This window comes from Fundulus heteroclitus, chromosome 20 (genome assembly GCF_011125445.2).
Source record: "Fundulus heteroclitus isolate FHET01 chromosome 20, MU-UCD_Fhet_4.1, whole genome shotgun sequence".
Taxonomy (NCBI): domain Eukaryota; kingdom Metazoa; phylum Chordata; class Actinopteri; order Cyprinodontiformes; family Fundulidae; genus Fundulus; species Fundulus heteroclitus.
In genome coordinates, this window is record NC_046380.1 from 28,795,535 (window position 1) to 28,813,302 (window position 17,768).

General features: G+C 47.2%; 1 protein-coding gene across 5 annotated transcripts in view; it reads right to left on the minus strand.

The window, feature by feature from the left end:
• kif21b (kinesin family member 21B) overlaps positions 1–17,768 on the minus strand; it is a 95,142-nt gene that overhangs the window by 33,632 nt on the left and 43,742 nt on the right. For all 5 annotated transcript variants that reach the window (XM_012870520.3, XM_036124666.1, XM_012870521.3 and 2 more), the window contains exons 14-26: positions 17,521–17,709; positions 17,249–17,448; positions 17,054–17,161; positions 16,156–16,472; positions 15,330–15,513; positions 14,757–14,960; positions 14,563–14,664; positions 13,754–13,919; positions 10,754–10,814; positions 10,522–10,570; positions 9,835–10,079; positions 2,184–2,252; positions 1,970–2,080 (exon numbers count right to left, since the gene is read on the minus strand). In XM_012870520.3, the coding sequence (XP_012725974.2) occupies positions 1,970–2,080; positions 2,184–2,252; positions 9,835–10,079; positions 10,522–10,570; positions 10,754–10,814; positions 13,754–13,919; positions 14,563–14,664; positions 14,757–14,960; positions 15,330–15,513; positions 16,156–16,472; positions 17,054–17,161; positions 17,249–17,448; positions 17,521–17,709 (2,005 nt within the window). The remainder of the gene's footprint in view (positions 1–1,969; positions 2,081–2,183; positions 2,253–9,834; positions 10,080–10,521; positions 10,571–10,753; positions 10,815–13,753; positions 13,920–14,562; positions 14,665–14,756; positions 14,961–15,329; positions 15,514–16,155; positions 16,473–17,053; positions 17,162–17,248; positions 17,449–17,520; positions 17,710–17,768) is intronic.

Sequence of the window (17,768 nt, forward strand, 5' to 3'; positions counted from 1 at the left end):
TAAAAAAGAAAACTGTTTCAGATTTGTTTACTTCAGCTCTACTGGCTGTTTAAACCCAAAAGGTCTTGATTCCAGTCTCGATGGCAACAAACACAGTCAAGCTTGAAATAAGTGAAAGGGGGAGTAAGTATTTTTTCTTTGCATTGCAAAGGGTTCTTTGAACTTGGAAAGATGTAAACATTAAAGCATTACTTTTCTTCATTTAAGTGGCTTTGTACTTTAAAGAAATATTAGATACATGCAAACATACGTCGGTGATGCTAAAGTGGTAGAGTTGAAAAATGGAAGAACAGCCAAATGAGGGAAAGTAAAATCATAAAATAATGAACTTGGAACAGAAAGAGACACACTTTTGAGCAAAACATTAACACATTTCACATACAACAGTGAAATAAACTAATACAGGCCTCCATGTGCTGAAAAACAGCAGCTACCAAAACTCAACCCAAACAGCGAGCCTTTCAGAATTGACAGACTATTGAACAGGTGTCCAGATGCATTGAGAAAAACTGACCCAAAGTTTGGTTGCCTTCAATTAAGCCTGTTTTAAGTTGCCATGACCCGGGAGACGGAGAATCTGCTGAGGGAGTTGTAAAAATAAACTTCAAAACTGCCCAACAGTACATAAGAGAAGTGCACAGCTCGATCCATCCTCCTCCATTGTGTTGTATGAGAGCGTTTTCCCGGGGCAACCTTATAAGAGACGTTAAACATAAACGCCCTCCCACACCATGTTAACTCAAATGGCTTCCATCAAAAACAGCTGCACGAGCACATGACAAGTGCCATCCCATTTACCTACCCCTGGTCCAGATAATGAGGAGCCACAGGCTCCGGCACACACAAAGCTAGCAGTTATTAACGCATACTGTACACACACCCACATCCACAACACCCCGAATGGTTTCTCAAAGCAATCTTGCTACCAATTAGGGGTCTATTAAGCCGGGAAACGCGCTGACTTAATAACAGACGCAAAATAAAAACCCCTGACAAACACTGGTTAAAATTAACCGCTGACATTTGTCAAAGCTGGAAGTTGGAATTGATTGGGAGCAGGAAGGGAAGTACTCATTTCTGACTGGGCTGACATTCCTCCCATAGGACCTCCCCTCCTTAGGCTGATGTATCAAAATTACACACCCGCATAGCAAGAAGTTTGTTTTGTTTTTTTTAACAGGGTTTAAGGCCTCCTAAAAAAAAGCAAAATGCAGATTGGTTGGGCTGTTTTATTTACATTTCAGGCTCTGCGTAAATACTAATGAGATGCATCGCTGTCAATGTACAGTGAGCATAATCTTGCTCAGCAAGATTATCAGGGGAGCAAAATTTCTCCTGACAACACATTAGCAGAGAAGGTCTGTCTACAACAACTTGAAGATGTATTGATACCCATTCATTTTTTTCTGATTTTGTCCCCTCAACCTTTAATGTATTTTATTGATATATATATGATGGGACATACACAAAAAGTACTGCATAATTAATAATGAATTAAACATGTTGGTAGCACCTGCGGGGATGCTTTTCATCCCTGCTACAGGAATGCTGGTCGGAGTCAATAGGAAGATGGATGGAGCTAAATAGAAAGCAGGTCGAGAATATCTATCACTTTTGCACTCTGTTTTTTAAATTTATACAATAATACAAGCCGGCCCTCCCACAATGTCGTCAGCATTACAAAATCCAGGTGGTTGGATTTTTGCAGCCTCTTAATGCCTAGATTGTTGCACTTTCTGAAACACTTATCAACACTAACGGCAGACGATAAGCTCTGGAAGTGGGATTCAACCTCAACGTTTTTCTCCAAAGACCTGACCTTTAGCGTATCTCTAAAGCCCGACAACACAGACAACAAAGGAAGAAGAGGAAGGGAGAGACTCGAAGGGCAACTGAACTTTGCAGATGTGAATGTGGGTGCGGAAAGTGCACGGCGTGGGCGTGCGTCACTGTGTGGGACGGCACTCACTTGTCCAGAGCAGAACCTTGTGTTTGGTTGCTGGTCAGTCTGGAGAAGACATTGCGGTCGTTCCTTGTCCTTAACGGAGGGGAGGAGGGGGGAGTGTAGCCATCAGTGGGCCTGATGAGGAATTAAAGAAATATTATGTCAGTGAAAACAGAAACTAAATTGCATTACTCAGTGATCTCCATCTAATCTCAAACTACTATAGCGTCACAGTTACCTGTACGATCGGTCGTAAGATTTACGTCTCGTAATGGGGGAAGTGTCATAACCTCGAGACTGCCTAGGACTGACAAACACAGGTGAAAAAAAGTCTAAGCAGGATTTCCACATATTGCACAGGTGGTGAGGTATGAAGCAGATATGATATGAAACAATGCCAGTCAATGTAGGTTTTATCAAAGACAGAAAATAAGAAATCAGCGGATGACTGGGAACAGACGACTTTCAGCTTGATCGCCGCCTGAAGGCGACCAACCAGTCAAAAAGCTAAAAAATTTGACCTTTTTCCTGTCAGTGAACGGCACATACTCCACAGCTACCATGTTTTGCTGACACCAGCCTTCAAGGCATGTGCTGTTACTGAGCAAAGAAGTCTCAAACTTAGCCATTGCCAATATTAAAGAGATGGTAAAATATAACAGAGAAAGAGCACAACAGCTGTAAGAAGCTAGTTAAAAAGGAAACTGCATTTTCTACAACATATCAAGGTGTGCAGTTTCGTAAGGCGGCAGGAAAGAGCAAGGCTTTCAACAGGTAACAGAAAGGTAAACAAAGTACAGCAAAGCTGCTCTGTTTTATCCATTTGGGCTTTCAGCCTGTGTCTCAGGCCAAAGTTCTCAAACTCTGGTAGAAGTACAATGGCTTGTTCTATAGCTGTCTTACTGGAACTCATTACAGATTTTGTTATTAACTATTGGCAATGCAATCATGTGCAAATGGCTTGTGGTGCAGAGTTAATAAGTACCAACAACCATAAACAAGAAGCACAAGGACTTTCCCATCAAACAGAAACTGCTCTAAGTATGTGCTGAAGCGGACGACAGTGACTCAAGAGCAAGTGTTGGTGGTGAAACTTGGATCTGGGAACTTCACTATCCCCCTGTTCCAACCTTGAAAACCTGTGAGATTTGCTAGCTCAGAGTATTGCCAACTATCCAACACTGTAGAAACATCCTCAGTCCGAACTGACTCATTAAACTTTTTTTAATGACAATTACTGCTAAGTTTTAGATGCCTGGCAGCCGTGTTGGATTTGGATGCCAGGGATGAGGAGGCCCCTCTGCCTTTCCCGCTAGAGAACTGCTGTTCATTTTTCTACCCACACACTGGAGAATTTTAACTTCTTGGTAAAAATGGTCAGCAAACTTAAATTTCATCCCTCAACTAATCAAGCAGAGAACCACAGTTCTATTTCATCCCTCCTGACCGCCAGAGGCGGTGCTGAAAGCACTGAATGTTCCCTTCGGGCATGCGCAGTTCGAGTAATTATACCAACAGAGTCACACCTGTGACGCCGGATGACCACTCGGAGGCTATATAGCCTGCTGTCATCCTTGGCTCTGTTCCTTTTTTCTTCTCGCAAGCGGTTCGCTAACTTCCCCGTTGTGTGACGCCCCAACGCGCGGAGTTGCGGTTTTTCCTCCGCCCTCCCAGGGCTGCAACGGGTTGATTGTGGAAGTTCTTTGGAAGGTAAGTAAGCTGTTTGTTGGTGACGGTAGCGTTCGCGCCCCCTCTCCCAGCTCACGGCTTTTCGTTACCCTGTTACCTACAGCTGGGGCTGTTGATTGTGTATGGCTAATGTTGTTAGCCCATTTCGGTTTACCAGTTTATACCTGGTGACGGCAGCGTGTTCGCCCCCTCTCCCAGTGTGACTAATAAGTTAATTTACCGAGGTCTAAAGACGACTAACGTTGTTAGTTATTTGGTTTATCAGTTTATACCGGTGACGGTAGCGTGTTCGCTCCCTCTCCCAGTGCGACCAAAATCATTTACCGAAGTTGTGTACGGCTAATGTTGTAAGCCCATTTCGGTTTACCAGTTTATACATGGTGACGGCAGCGTGTTCGCCCCCTCTCCCAGTGCGACTAAGTTAATTTACTGAAGTGTAAAAGACGGCTAACGTTGTTAGCGCCTTTGATTTATTGGTTTTATACCTGGTGACGGTAGCGTGTTCGCCCCCTCTCCCAGTGTGACTAATAAATTGATTTATTCAAGTGTGAAGTACGGCTAATGTTGTTAGCCCATTTCGGTTTACCAGTTTATATCTGGTGACGGCAGCGTGTCCGCCCCCTCTCCCAGTGTGACTAATAAGTTAATTTACCGAGGTAAAAAAAAAAAAAACGACTAACGTTGTTAGCTCCTTTTGGTTTACCAGTTTATACCTGGTGACGGCAGCGTGTTCGCCCCCTCTCCCAGTGTGACTAATAAGTTGATTTACTCAAGTGCGAAGTACGGCTAACGTTGTTAGCGCCTTTGATTTATTGGTTTTATACCTGGTGACGGTAGCGTGTTCGCCCCCTCTCCCAATATCAGCCTCCTTGTGTTTGCAGCCTATTTCTTGGCTCTGCCATAACTGGTGACGGCTGCGTTCGCGCCCCCTCTCCCGATTTTAGCGCATTTTCATTTAATTGGGTTGAGCCTTGCCGACCTTAGACATGGATGGCTTCCATAGCTGCAGGGATTGTGGGGCTGCCCTCCAGGCAGAGGATGGCCACGACCTGTGCCCTACCTGCCTTGGACATGAGCACCTTGTGGAGGCGTTGTCCGAGAACCCCTGCATGAATTGCAGTTTTATGCCACATGCAGTGAGGGTGGCCCGGTTGGCACAGTTGTGCCCCCAGGAGGGTTCTGACCTTCCGCCCTCTGGACAGGTGGATCCCCCCAGGAGTTCTAAGCGCCATGGTGGGTCTGCGGTCTCAGCACCCCCTCCTCGGAGGAGACGGGCCAAACTTGACCAGGGCCTGGCCACAAGGGTGGAACAGTTGTCAGCGGAGTTGGCAGAGATGAAGTCCTTGCTGCAGACACATCGGTCTGATACCTCTCTTCCAGTGGCTGGGCTCTCCTCCCCACCCATGCCTGAACTAGTTGCGGAGGAGGACGTCATATCTCTGGCTGCCTCTGCTTCTCATTTCAGAGATGAGGAGGAGGCAGGGTCCTCTCAAGCCTCTGACAATGGGTCGTTTTCATCCCGGAGTGCAGTTGGGGAGGCCAGTGACAGTTCCATGCGGGATGTCATGTCCATGGCCCTGAAGCAGCTGCAGCTAGAACTCCCGCAAGGAGAGGTGTCCGACTCCGGGAGTGCCTTTTTCAGGCGCGGACGGGCCCCTACTCCATTTTCTGTACCTCCATCAGAGGAGTACCTTAGGGAGTTGCACGCTTGCTGGCGGGACCCGAGAGCGTTATCACGGCTCTCCTCAGACGGTCGGGTGTTGGCTGCCATGCACGAGTCGGTGAAAGCCGGCCTGGACCGTATGCCAGCAGTTGAACCAGCTGTTGCTTCACTGATTGTGTCACCAGATGAGGCCCTACGTCCTGAGGTCAGGTGCCCACGGACTCAATGCCGGGTTACAGATGACCTCTTGTGTAAGGCATACAATGCAGGAGCGCGTGCGGGACGTCTTGGCAACTCCCTGGCGCACCTCATGTTCGCCCTCTCTACATCCGTTCAGGACGCTGGTGGTGCAGCTGCAGCGGTTGGCTTTAGTGATGCAGCGTTGCAGGCCTTTGCGCTGATGACCAGAGAGCTCGGTCGAGTCATGTCATTCCTTGTCCAAGCTCGTAGACAGGTCTGGCTTGCACAGTCTCCTCTCACGGAGGCTTGCCGTAGGACCCTCAGGGGTGTCCCGGTCGTGCCAGGGGAGTTGTTTGGGTCAGCTGCCCTGGAGGCACTGGAGCGGACTATTCAGGCGCGTCAGACCAGCCAGCAGCTTTCTGGCCTTCGCAGGAGCGTACCCCCCTTTCCTCAGCGTTCAGGGCGCCCTGCCACTATCCCCAGCGTTCGGCCACGGCCTCAGACTGGTGATGGATCTGGTGGTTCCTATCCCCGTGATCTGCGGCAGAGACCCAGCAGGGACTTTCGTAGGCCAGTCGGCCGCCCAGCTAGACCGACCCGGGCCTCAGATCCTGGACGTCCTCCCCCCAGGGCTCCCAGAGGCCGAGGGGATAGAAGATGACGCCACCGGGCCAGCCGTCGGACATTTTTCCCATCAGCAGCTACGTTTCTGGGCTGCTCACTCTGTGGATCCATGGGTGGTTGCCACCCTAACCCATGGCTATAGACTCCAGTTCCGACGGCGGCCCCCTCTCTCACGCCGGGTCAAAATGACCATTATCACCGACCCGGTGAAATCCTTGGCACTAGACCAGGAGCTTTCCGCCCTCCTAGCCAAGGGAGCAATCGAGGCTGTGGATCCTCTGCGGCAACCCAGAGGCTACTATTCCACGTACTTCCTCGTGGCAAAGAAGACTGGCAGTTTTCGCCCCGTTCTAGATTTAAGGGGACTCAATCAGTACCTGAAAGTCCTTCCATTCCACATGCTCACCACAGCAGAGGTCCTTCAGACTGTCGTGGCAGGGGATTGGTTTACGTCAGTAGATCTGACAGATGCCTACTTCCATGTACCTATTGCGGCAGAACATCGCCGCTTTCTCAGGTTTGCTTATCAGGGTCGCCATTGGCAATTCCGGGTGCTCCCATTCGGGCTCTCCCTTTCCCCGAGGGTGTTTACTCGTTGCGTGAAAGCGGCCCTCTCTCCTCTGCAGGCCTCCGGAGTAAGGATTCTGCCATACCTGGACGACTGGCTTCTCTGTGCTCCCACTCAGGTAGCTGCCTCTCGGGATACGTCCCGGCTTCTTCTACAGGTGTCACGGTTGGGCCTCAAAGTCAACCTTGCAAAGAGTTGTCTGGTTCCATCTCAGACAACCACCTTTCTTGGGATGCATCTGGACTCCACTACCATGAAGGCCCGTCCGTCTGTTCGCAGGGTGGACGACATACTCCAGTTTGTCGGTCGATTCAGGCTGGGCAGGCAGTTTCCTTACAGCATCTTCCTGCAAATGCTGGGCAAACTGACATCGGTCACTCGTGTCGTGCCCTTGGGTTTGCTCCTTCTGCGCCCTTTGCAGCGGTGGCTCAACAGCTTTCACCTAGATGCCAGGCTGCACAGACGTCACAGGCTCATGGTGACGAGGCTGTGCCTCCGTGCCCTAGCTCATTGGCAGGACAGGACCCTCTTGTCCTGTGGCGTTCCAATGGGGTTAGTGGTGTCTCGAAGGGAAGTGGTCACCACGGATGCCAGCCCCAAGGGCTGGGGCGCCGTGTGGCAACACAGAGCGGTTCGGGGTCTCTGGGGACCAAGGGAGCGCACCGAGCACATAAACGTGCTGGAGCTGCGGGCTGTGCACATGGCCCTAAGGTGCCTTCTGCCCCACCTAGAAGGACGGCATGTGTTGGTTCGAACGGACAACACCTCTGTTGTTTACCATATCAACCACCAGGGAGGCACCAGGTCAGCACGTCTCCTGGAGGTGTCCAGGGATCTCCTGGAATGGGCGTTTCCCCGTCTGTCCACCCTGCGCGCAGCATATCTACCAGGGCGGCAGAACCAGGTTGCAGACTCTCTATCCCGCCAGGCACCTGCTCCGGGAGAGTGGTCTCTTCACCGCGACGCAAGATCTGGAACCTCTTTGGCCAGGCAGAGGTAGATCTGTTTGCCACAGAGGAGTCAACCCAGTGCCCCCTATGGTATTCCCTGACAGGGGTCGGGGGCGCACTGGGCCAGGATGCGCTGGCTCATCCATGGCCACAGGTTCTCCTGTATGCCTTTCCACCCCTCTCGCTGATTTGGCCTACTCTACGGAGGGTTCTCGAGGGAGGCCACAGGGTGTTGCTGGTAGCTCCGTTCTGGCCAGCACGCCCATGGTTCCCGCTGCTTCGGAGTCTGTGTCTCAGTACTCCATGGCGTCTTCCAACAAGGAGGGACCTGCTGTCTCAGTTGGGGGGACAGATATGGCACCCCAACCCTCAACGTCTCCAGCTGTGGGCCTGGCCCCTGGGAGGCTGACTGGGTGTTCAGAACCTGTCAGACACACCATTTTGAGTGCTAGGGCGCCCTCCACTAGGCTGCAGTATGACAACAGATGGCGTCTTTTTTCTCAGTGGTGCTCTGCCCACAATGAGAATCCGGTTACCTGCTCGGTGCCCACAATTCTGGAGTTCCTCCAGTCTCTCCTTGATAAGGGCCGCTCTCCTTCGACCCTTAAGGTGTATGTTGCGGCAATTTCATGTCGTCACCTACCTGTCGACGACCGTACAGTAGGGCGCCATGATCTGGTCTCTCTTTTTCTGTGCGGTGCTCGTAGGTTACGCCCGCTGCCGGCTCCACGAGTGCCCGATTGGGACCTACCATTGGTTCTTGCGGCCCTGTGCCATCCTCCATTCGAGCCTTTGGCACAAGCGGACCTCAAGTGGCTTTCTTGCAAGACCGCCTTTCTGTTGGCTATCGTGTCGGCTAAGAGAGTCAGTGAGTTACATGCTCTCTCTGTCAGCCCTACATGTATCAGGTGGGCTTCAGATGACTCCGGTGTTACCCTGTGGCCTAATACTGCATTTGTGCCTAAGGTGTTGTCTCCTTTTCACCGTAACGAGCCATTGCAGTTGGCTCGGTTTCAGCCCCAGTCAGGTGCAACCGAGGGGTCTGAGTTATTGTGCCCAGTAAGGGCATTGGAAGCATATATTTCTGCCACCGCAAGTCTAAGACGCTCAGACCAGCTTTTTCTGTGTTATGGGGGTCCGAGGTTAGGCTACCCTCTTTCCAAGCAGCGTCTGTCTCATTGGATAGTGAGTGCCATCTGCCACGCCTACGCTGTAGGTCGCCGCTCCCTGCCAGTCAGGGTGAGGGCACATTCCACCAGGAGCGTCTCTGCTTCCTGGGCGGCTTTGAGAGGGGTCCCTCTGGAAGCAATATGTGCTGCTGCATCATGGGCTTCCCCGACCACCTTCACGAGGTTCTACAACGTCAATGTGACTGTCCCTCATCCACTGGGTCAGGTCCTTTTACAAGGTTCTGCTGGGCCCTCTCAGTGAGGTATGTGCTCAGGATTCCTTGTGACATAGTTGGCATTAGTCATTCAGTGCTTTCAGCACCGCCTCTGGCGGTCAGGAGGGATGAAATAGAACGAAAGTTACGTATGTAACTACGGTTCTATGAATCCCGGATGACCGCCAGAGCTTCTCTGTCACTCAGAATCCTTGCTTCTGCGAGAAGATTCTGTAGGAACAGAGCCAAGGATGACAGCAGGCTATATAGCCTCCGAGTGGTCATCCGGCGTCACAGGTGTGACTCTGTTGGTATAATTACTCGAACTGCGCATGCCCGAAGGGAACATTCAGTGCTTTCAGCACCGCCTCTGGCGGTCATCCGGGATTCATAGAACCGTAGTTACATACGTAACTTTCGTTTTATGGACTACACAGGGAAACTGTAGATTATACGGTTTGTAATGCTAATCATGTAGGTCACTAATGTATAACTATAACAGCTTAGTATAAAGTTCCTTTAAACAGTGAGTGCTTTCTCACACACATACAATGTGATGTCACCTCTGCTCCTAATATAAAAACAATTAACAACCGCTTACAGCAGGAAGGCTAGAAAAATATTTTTTTTTAATCCTTTTTTTTCCCTTGTATCTTAGTCCTTAAGCAGAACGCACTATCAGCAGCTCAAAGCTTTATAAACAAGATCAAAAATCTGCCACAAAATGCTGATCGGTGCATCCGAACAGAAAAATGCGGAGTTCACTTCATCCAGTCCTTCCACCCCTGACCATGACAATTCGTCACCAATATTTATATCTCCATGACTTACAAAGTGTGTCCCCTGACAGGAAGGCTGATGGTGCGGGACACTCGGTCCCTGTGAAAAGGGTCTCGGAGGGGCACGCTGAGCGCCAGACTGCCTGGGATGAGACTTAAGCCATCCTCCTGGATGTCTGTCAGTGAGGCTAGAGATTTGGTGATGTGCTGCTGCTTGCTGCTTGATGAGGGGTCCAGGATGGGACCCAGGTACTCCGCTGACACCGCCTTCATCTGGGCCGAGAGGCGAGGCTCCATCTGGGTGAATCGAGTGGAGCAATTTTGTTACAAAGAGCCAGAATGAACTAAGACAGGAGGGCAGTGGGATGGCCACATATCAAAGGATGGAATACCGTAACGAAGACAAAATTTGATTCAGATGCATGTTTTAGCAACAAAATGAGTGGGGGGGGGGGGATCCGAGCGTAAGCTGCTTAGGGAAAAAATATATAAATGCTAAATAAAAACAAGAGAAACTAAAGCCTAAAAAAGGACCAGCACTGACAAAAAGGATCTGTGTCAAATCTCATGGTTTCCTGCCATCAAGGTTTAAGTGTTTGCTTGTACTGCCCCCCAGTGGTCGCAAACAGTCATAGCAGATACTCAGACAAAACCTGAGGCACAAAGGATGGTGCCAAAAATGAGAGCTCAGGTGAAGACATAAAGACATACTGACGTTTTTATATATAAAGATTTGTACCTTTATTTTAAAGTCATCCTGGCTGTTGGATTCCTTCATCTGTGACACACTAAAGGAACGTCAAAGGGAAAGGGGATGAAATATAAACAGGTGTTGCATAACTTCTACAAATGTTTTAACATAATTGTCCCTCCACATTAAGAAAAGATGATTAGTATCACAAAGGTTTAGCAGTAGGTTTTTGTTCATTTTTTATAGATGAATAGGAAGCGACGTGGAGAGGATAGCTCACCTGCTGTCCGAGGCTTGGCTGAACTCGGAAGGCTCCTCATCCGTGCTGGCATAGCCATTTTCTGAAAGCAAACAAAGCCCAAACACCTGTAAGCCCCAGCGTAAACAGTAAGGATTCTTCTGGATGTGGTCAAATTAAACTTGACGGCAGCAACGCCTTTCAAAGCACATGGGACAAACAAATCTCTGTGCAGAAAAACAACAGAAGCCGGTGCTTTGGTGGTGGCAAATCCATTTTTGATGTTTGATCAGTGACAGTTTTGTACTGCAGACAGAAGGAAGATGCTGTAATGCATGAGAAATGTGCAAGCTGTGTGCAAGCAGGATATGTGCTCTAATACAGCAGTATACTATCGTGTATTCAGCTATAACAGTGCTTTGCAAGATATTCACAACTCCACAACATTTCCACATTTCATTGTTACAACTACAAACATCAATGTTTATGGGGTTTTTAAGTCACACACCAACACAAAGTAGCACTTAAATACAAAGGCGATGGAAATTAATCCATATTTTTTTTTTTTTTTTACAAATAAAATTAGGAACGGATGGCTTGTTTTCCTCTTAGCCCGTCCGAGTCAATGTTTTGTGTAACCATGCCAGCAATTACAGCTGCAGCTCATGTTGGGCATCTCTCCCAGCTTTGCATGATTAGACATGCGAAGGTTTAAGCAAACCATTTCAAATGCGATAAAGCACACAATGATATTGCAGTGGTAACTGTGATTTGATACATTGTGCAGTTCTACCGTCTTCCAGTCAACGCTGAAGAGTTTACATGTTCCTTTTGAAGAGAAAACACCCCCACAGCATGATGCTGCCACCACTAAGTTTCACAGTTGGGATTGTGTATTCAAGTGTTAGTTTTCACGAGATGATCCAAATGATGATTCAAATTCCTCACTTCACAGTGTCAGATATACTTGTTTTAATATATAAAATGTGTACCTTTGATTGTACATGTACTTTTTTTTGGCAAATCTGTGAAATTAATTTCAAATCAGATTTTTTATGTGGAAATTTACTCCTCCATGGCCAATAATTCAACAATTTTCTATTCTACAATGTCCCTAACACATTTTTTTTTAGAAATTACATGAATAAACTCATAATATTATGACCCTCCAAAAGGGGGCCTCCAGTCTCTGGCACTGTTACTTTGGGGGTCGCAGACTGAAAAGTCTGGGACCCCCTGCCCTACATCACTTACAGAAAAGTCTAGGTGGGAATTCCTAAGATTTTCTCTTAATAGTGGATTTCTTCTTGCCACAGCTCCATAAGGGGAGTTGGATCCAACAACTTAGGCCCCGTTTACATGACAACAATCCGTTGAAAAGGGAATTTCTTTCTCTCCCAGACTGTCCTGTTTACGCAGCAAACGTAGAGACGGTGTTATTCCCTCACCACCCCACTAGTTGATGCCATGTTCTTTGAAACTCAAAATGTGCATGCATCTAAGTGTGCCATGCAGTTCTGGGATAAACAGCTCGTTCCACTTGACCTCGTTGATATCCTAACACATGCATACAAAACCTTTCTTCCTAAAAACCACCACAACCAATAAACGTTCAAGACAGCAGTGAATTGGCAGCATTTTCCTGTGGACAGATGACGAGGTTCAACTGTTGCTTAAGGTGGCTTTGATTTATAAAACCACCAAATTTCGTTCTATTCAGACGAGTTGGTAGCACAAACAGAACTCTACGCTATCAGCCATTGTTGATATTTTCTTCTTCTGTGGTTTTAAAAATTGTTGTCACTCATTATGTTGTGTGCATGAGCATTCATTTTTACTGATCTTTGTCATACTGTGCATGATTCCTGGAAATAAAACTTCAATGTTTCCAGTTTACACAACAACAGAAAGCGGGACATTTTCTGATTACATTACATTACACTCTGGAACCCATTTTAAAATCGTGCCATTGCCAAAGTGAACATTGCCATTGTCGTGCAGATGAACAGTACAAACGCAGCCATACTTTTCGGTTTCTGTCAGAAGACATTGTCATGTAAACAGGGCCTTATGTACAGATACTCCCACCTGAGCTGCAGATTTCTGCAACTCCCCCAGAGTAACAATGGGTCTGTTGGCTGCTTTTGATAAAGCTCTGCTCGCCCTGCCTGTCAGTTAAAGTGGACGGCAATGTCTTGATAGGTTTGCACTTGTGCTATACTTCCATACTCATAAGATAGACTAAACAGTGCTCAAACCTTACACTCCACAACTTAATCCCTGGCCCGTCTGCTATGTTTCTTGGTCTCGATGACACGATTTGTTTGTTTACGTTCTCTAATAAACCTCTATTGCCTTTTTCAGAACAGCTGGATACATTCTACAATCAGATTACATACAGGGAGAGTCTCTTCAACAATTAGGTGCCTTCTGAAGGCAGCTGGTTGCACTGGATTTTATTAAGGCTCATCAGAGTGAAGTCATAAATATAAACGCATGTTCTTTTTACATTTTTCATTTGCAAAGAGCTTTGAAAGCTGCGAAGGATTTGTGTTCTGTTAAAGTTAAGTTTGATGTTGAGAAAAATGTATCTAGGCGGCAATGTTACATTTTCTATTGTGTGTTAGCCTCATTGGCTCAGAGTAAAAGAAGGCAGAGTTTAACTTTTTAGAGATATTCCTGAGCTCACAGCAGAGATGTTTCCACAACAGAAATGCATAAAGGTTTTGCCCCGCCTCTCACCGTTCATTGTTCATTGCCACACCTTTGGCAGCAAACAGGCTTAAGGTGGTAGAGAAAAGGGTGGCTAGGTGACTTAACCAAAATATTTAGTACCCTGTGGATTGAAACAAACCCTGAAACTAATCCTTTTGAACATCAGTTTTATGATGACGCTTTAACTGTGCTTAAATATTAAGGTGGAGAAGTAAATCAAACAAAACTGAATGCAAAAATATTTGACCTTCTCCCCTTTTTATTTAGTTTCAGTTTGACGATTTTTCTTGTTGCATTCAAAAGCAGAAACCAAAAATCCTCTCTCACCCTGCTGGACGTTGTGGATGAGAGCCTGCAGCTCGGGGATGCATTCTGCCTTTTCTCTCAGCGCGTCAAGAATCATGTGATTGTGGGATGAGCCGATCACATCCGTCTGCCTCAGCTGGCCCTCAAGCAGTCGGATCTGCGCCTCCTTCTGAGCCACCTGTAAGCTCTACACACAACCACAGAAAGAGAGAGAGACAGAGCACAATTGTTACAATTTAATATGTTCCCAGACTGAAATGTCGAGTACTTTTAGCTTAATGCTTTCACGGTTGTCAGCTTTTTCCAGCTATGTGCTTCAAACTTACTCCAAAAATCCGGAATGCAATGCAAAATTTGTCATTTGTGAATAATCCTTTCCTTCTCGTATTAATTAATCTAATTAACAGCTAAAAAACAAAGACACTGAAGGTACCTAGGAAGTAAATTGATGCCAAGGTGACATCAGGGAGACTTTCTCCAGCACTCACTTAAAATAATCCAAAATCAAATAGTTTGGAAATACATTTTTCTAACCATACAGATTGCAAAAGGAACATGGTATAATTTTAAAAACACCAATGAAGATGGTGCTAAAATGTCATTATACATTTTTATATCCATGAAAAGCTGTTCAAAACAAAGTCAAAGCTATAAAACCATATAGATCGTATGTGTGTATGATGTCTGTCACTATAAGAACATGTTGCAGTAGAAAGAGATGCCACCAGATGGCATATAAGAAACTATTCACAGCCACAACATGCCGGTATGTGTTTTAGGTACTGGTTCTCTTGTGTTTGTGCTTCTATTTTTGTTGCATTTTAACTCACCTTATCAATTGAAGCCTTTAGGAAGTGGTCCAGCAGGTGGCGTGCTTCAGCCAGGGAACAGGAGCTGATCACCACTGAGGTGTCCACTGAGTCCAGCTCATCCTGTTTGAAAACACATCACAGCGCATCAATGAAGGCACCGCATCACGCGCAAAGAGGGACGTGTCGTATCGTAACCATGTTTGTCGTCTTACCTTTGTCTCCTCTATCTGCACTATGGTGGCCTGGCAGTCAGACAGACTGTCATTGATGTAGTCTATGTTGGCATTCAGCACCTCGATCTCCTCGTTAACTTCCTGGAGGAGGCGGTCCTCAGCCTCAGGACCCTCTCCGTCCGCCATCAGCACCTCCCTTTTATGTGAGAGAGCTTCCTGCTGCATCGTCAGCTCCTCTCGCTTCTGACTCATCAAAAACACAAAAGAGCACGCAATCGTAAAATAATCACGACTGGCTAAAATAGGCAAAAATCGCATGTAGCGATTTTGTTTTACAACCGTTTTAGCTTTCAATACTTTAACAAGTTAGCCGTCAAAACATTTCAAGATGAAGTTCCAAAAGTGTTTATTTAGAAAGAACCCAGGAGACCCCAGAGAACAAAGGTCCTCACATTTGAGTTAAAACAACTGCTACTTGATTTTCTGTCTGATGCCTAATTTCTGATAACTGATCTCTTCAGCCAACATGTAATGAGATAACTCTAAGAAAGGGAAAAGTACCACAAAACCTTTTGTTATTTCACTTTTTCACGAACCCATTTGAACCCACACCTTGATGAGGCGATCCATATCCGCTTCCACGTTAGAGATGGTCATCCTCTGCATGACTATGTCCATTATGCGACGCTCGAGGGTTTGCCACTTTAGACGGGCAGCCTTGGAGAAACTGTTGGCTCTGCCTGCAGCTGCAGTACTGCCCAGACCTGCTGGCTTCCTCTGCAGCTTCTTCCTGCCGCTGCAAAGTTATAATGCGAGCAAAAGCAGTTTGAGAAAAAAAGTGCCTTGCTAAAGTATTCCGACTCTTTTGAACATTTTCACATCTTGTGGAAGCTTCAATACATTATAATAGGTTTAAAAATAAAATGTGTGAAGTGGAAGGAAAATGGTTAAGGGATTTTCTATTTATTGCCAAATAAATATCTAGAAACTGTGCTGTGCATTGGTAGGTAGTCGTGTTTAGCTTCATCAACTCTGACCAGCAACCCTGTCTCAGCTGCAGAAAAAAAAAAATCCCTAAATTATGATGCTGCCTCCACCATATTAGATTTCTGCCACACATAGTGTAAGGAAATTGATTTCAATGGATTGTATTCAGGTTCATCAGACAAAACGAGGCTGAAAACGTCTACGTACAATAATCTTCAGTCTATTTGTAAAACTGTAGAAAACTATGTTTTTAATTCCACTTCACAATAATGATCGTCGGTGTTGGTGCGTTACATAAAATCTCAGTGAAATACACTGAGGGTTCCGGTCGCAGCGTCACAAAACATGAACCTATTGAACAAAAGGGGGATATGAAAAGAGTTGCGGGGCACTGCACAGACTCAGCCCAGACACGTTTATCCAACAAGATGACAACAGAAGCTCTCCTTACCCAATCACCCGCGTTCCGTCCACACTCCCCTCGCTCTCCGCCATGTATCCGTACACGTTGTTCTTGTTGTTCCACTGCCGCACCAGCCCACTCACGGTCCTCGCGGTCTCCGCCTCGGAGCTGCTCGCCGTCGTGCTGGCTGACAGATCGGCTCCAGAATCTGTAACCGGAGGCGTCTGGTTCCAGCGGGTCGCCCGTCCCGCCACGCGATCCGACATGGGCTTGGCCAGGCGCCGCAAGGCGGTCACCTCCTGGGTCTTCCTGCGCAGCACCAGCTCCTGCTGCCGCTTCTGAGACTCCAGCGCCCGAATCTGGTACTGATGTGGTAAGCGGGGATTAGTAAAACAGGATTGATTTCTTTATTTAAATTTTATAGATTTCTTTTTAAAGCTCAGGTTGTTTACTTTTCATACAACAAGTTTAGAAAGACGTAATATGAAGCTCGAACTAAAAAGGATTAAGAGTGAAACCTACGGCATGACTGTGTACGGTTTCGTGCTCGTGAGACGTAAACGCAAGCAAGGCCGGAAGGTAACATTTGTAGAATACGTGCTAATGTGAGGAATAAAATTCAGCATACAAAATGATGATCCATAAAACCCCTTTTTTTTGTTGTTTTCTAGCTTTGCATTTATAATTTCTTTATGCTTTCAGCCTTTCCTCTCCTTTAAGGTTCTTTTGACACCTGACCTTGAATGTTGTTTGTTGTGGCATGCGCACGCTTTCATATCTCAACACCACTTCTATTTCTGGAAGTGGAGCAAATATTAAAATGCGTATGCAAAATATTAACGCAGACTGTGATAACGACAACCCAGTGAAGCCGTGCCAAGTCCTTACATAAACACGCCGGCACACGTATCTCCTCACAGCACACAATCTTTAGATGCATCCGAACCTCCTGTCGTCGCTGCTCCTTCTTAAGCTGAGCAATCTCGCGATTCCGCTTGGCCTCCACCATCCTCCTCCTCTGTTGCTCCTCCTTCATCTGCTTCATCAGTGCCACCTGAAAGCAACCGGGGAGACTGTCTGACCAAACAACCTAATTTATTCTCACCATTCCACCAAATAGCGCTTCTCGCCGCTCCCTTACCTTTGCTTTCTTCATCTCGTTCACCTCGGTCTGGAGCTTCTTCAGCTCCCGCTCGTACCTCCCCTGGTTTTTGAGGAGACGCGCGTGCTCCTTCTGTGCCGCCTGCAGCTTCAGCAGGTCACGGTTCATCTCTTTGAGGCGCTTCTCGTACTCCTGCCTGATCTTGCTGGCCTTCTCCTCGGTGTAGTTTTCCATGGACACTGCGCGGCCACGTCACAACGTTAGAGAGGTGCTGCAGAGTCAGCGACGAAGATTTACCGAACTACACTCACTGAGGTTCTGCAGCACGCGGTCTCTCTCCAGCTGGGTGTCTCTGATCTTGTTCTGCAGCAGGATGAGCTTCTCCTCGTACTGCAGCTTCAGCATCAGCAGCCGCCGCTGGCTGTTCTCCAGCTCATCAATCAGCTTCTGCTTGATCTCAATTTCACAGGTCAGGTCGGCCAGATCTGCCTGGAAGTTGGCTGCAAGGTTAAGAAACGGCTTTTATACGAGATGCACAAGTTGAAAATGTGAATCAATC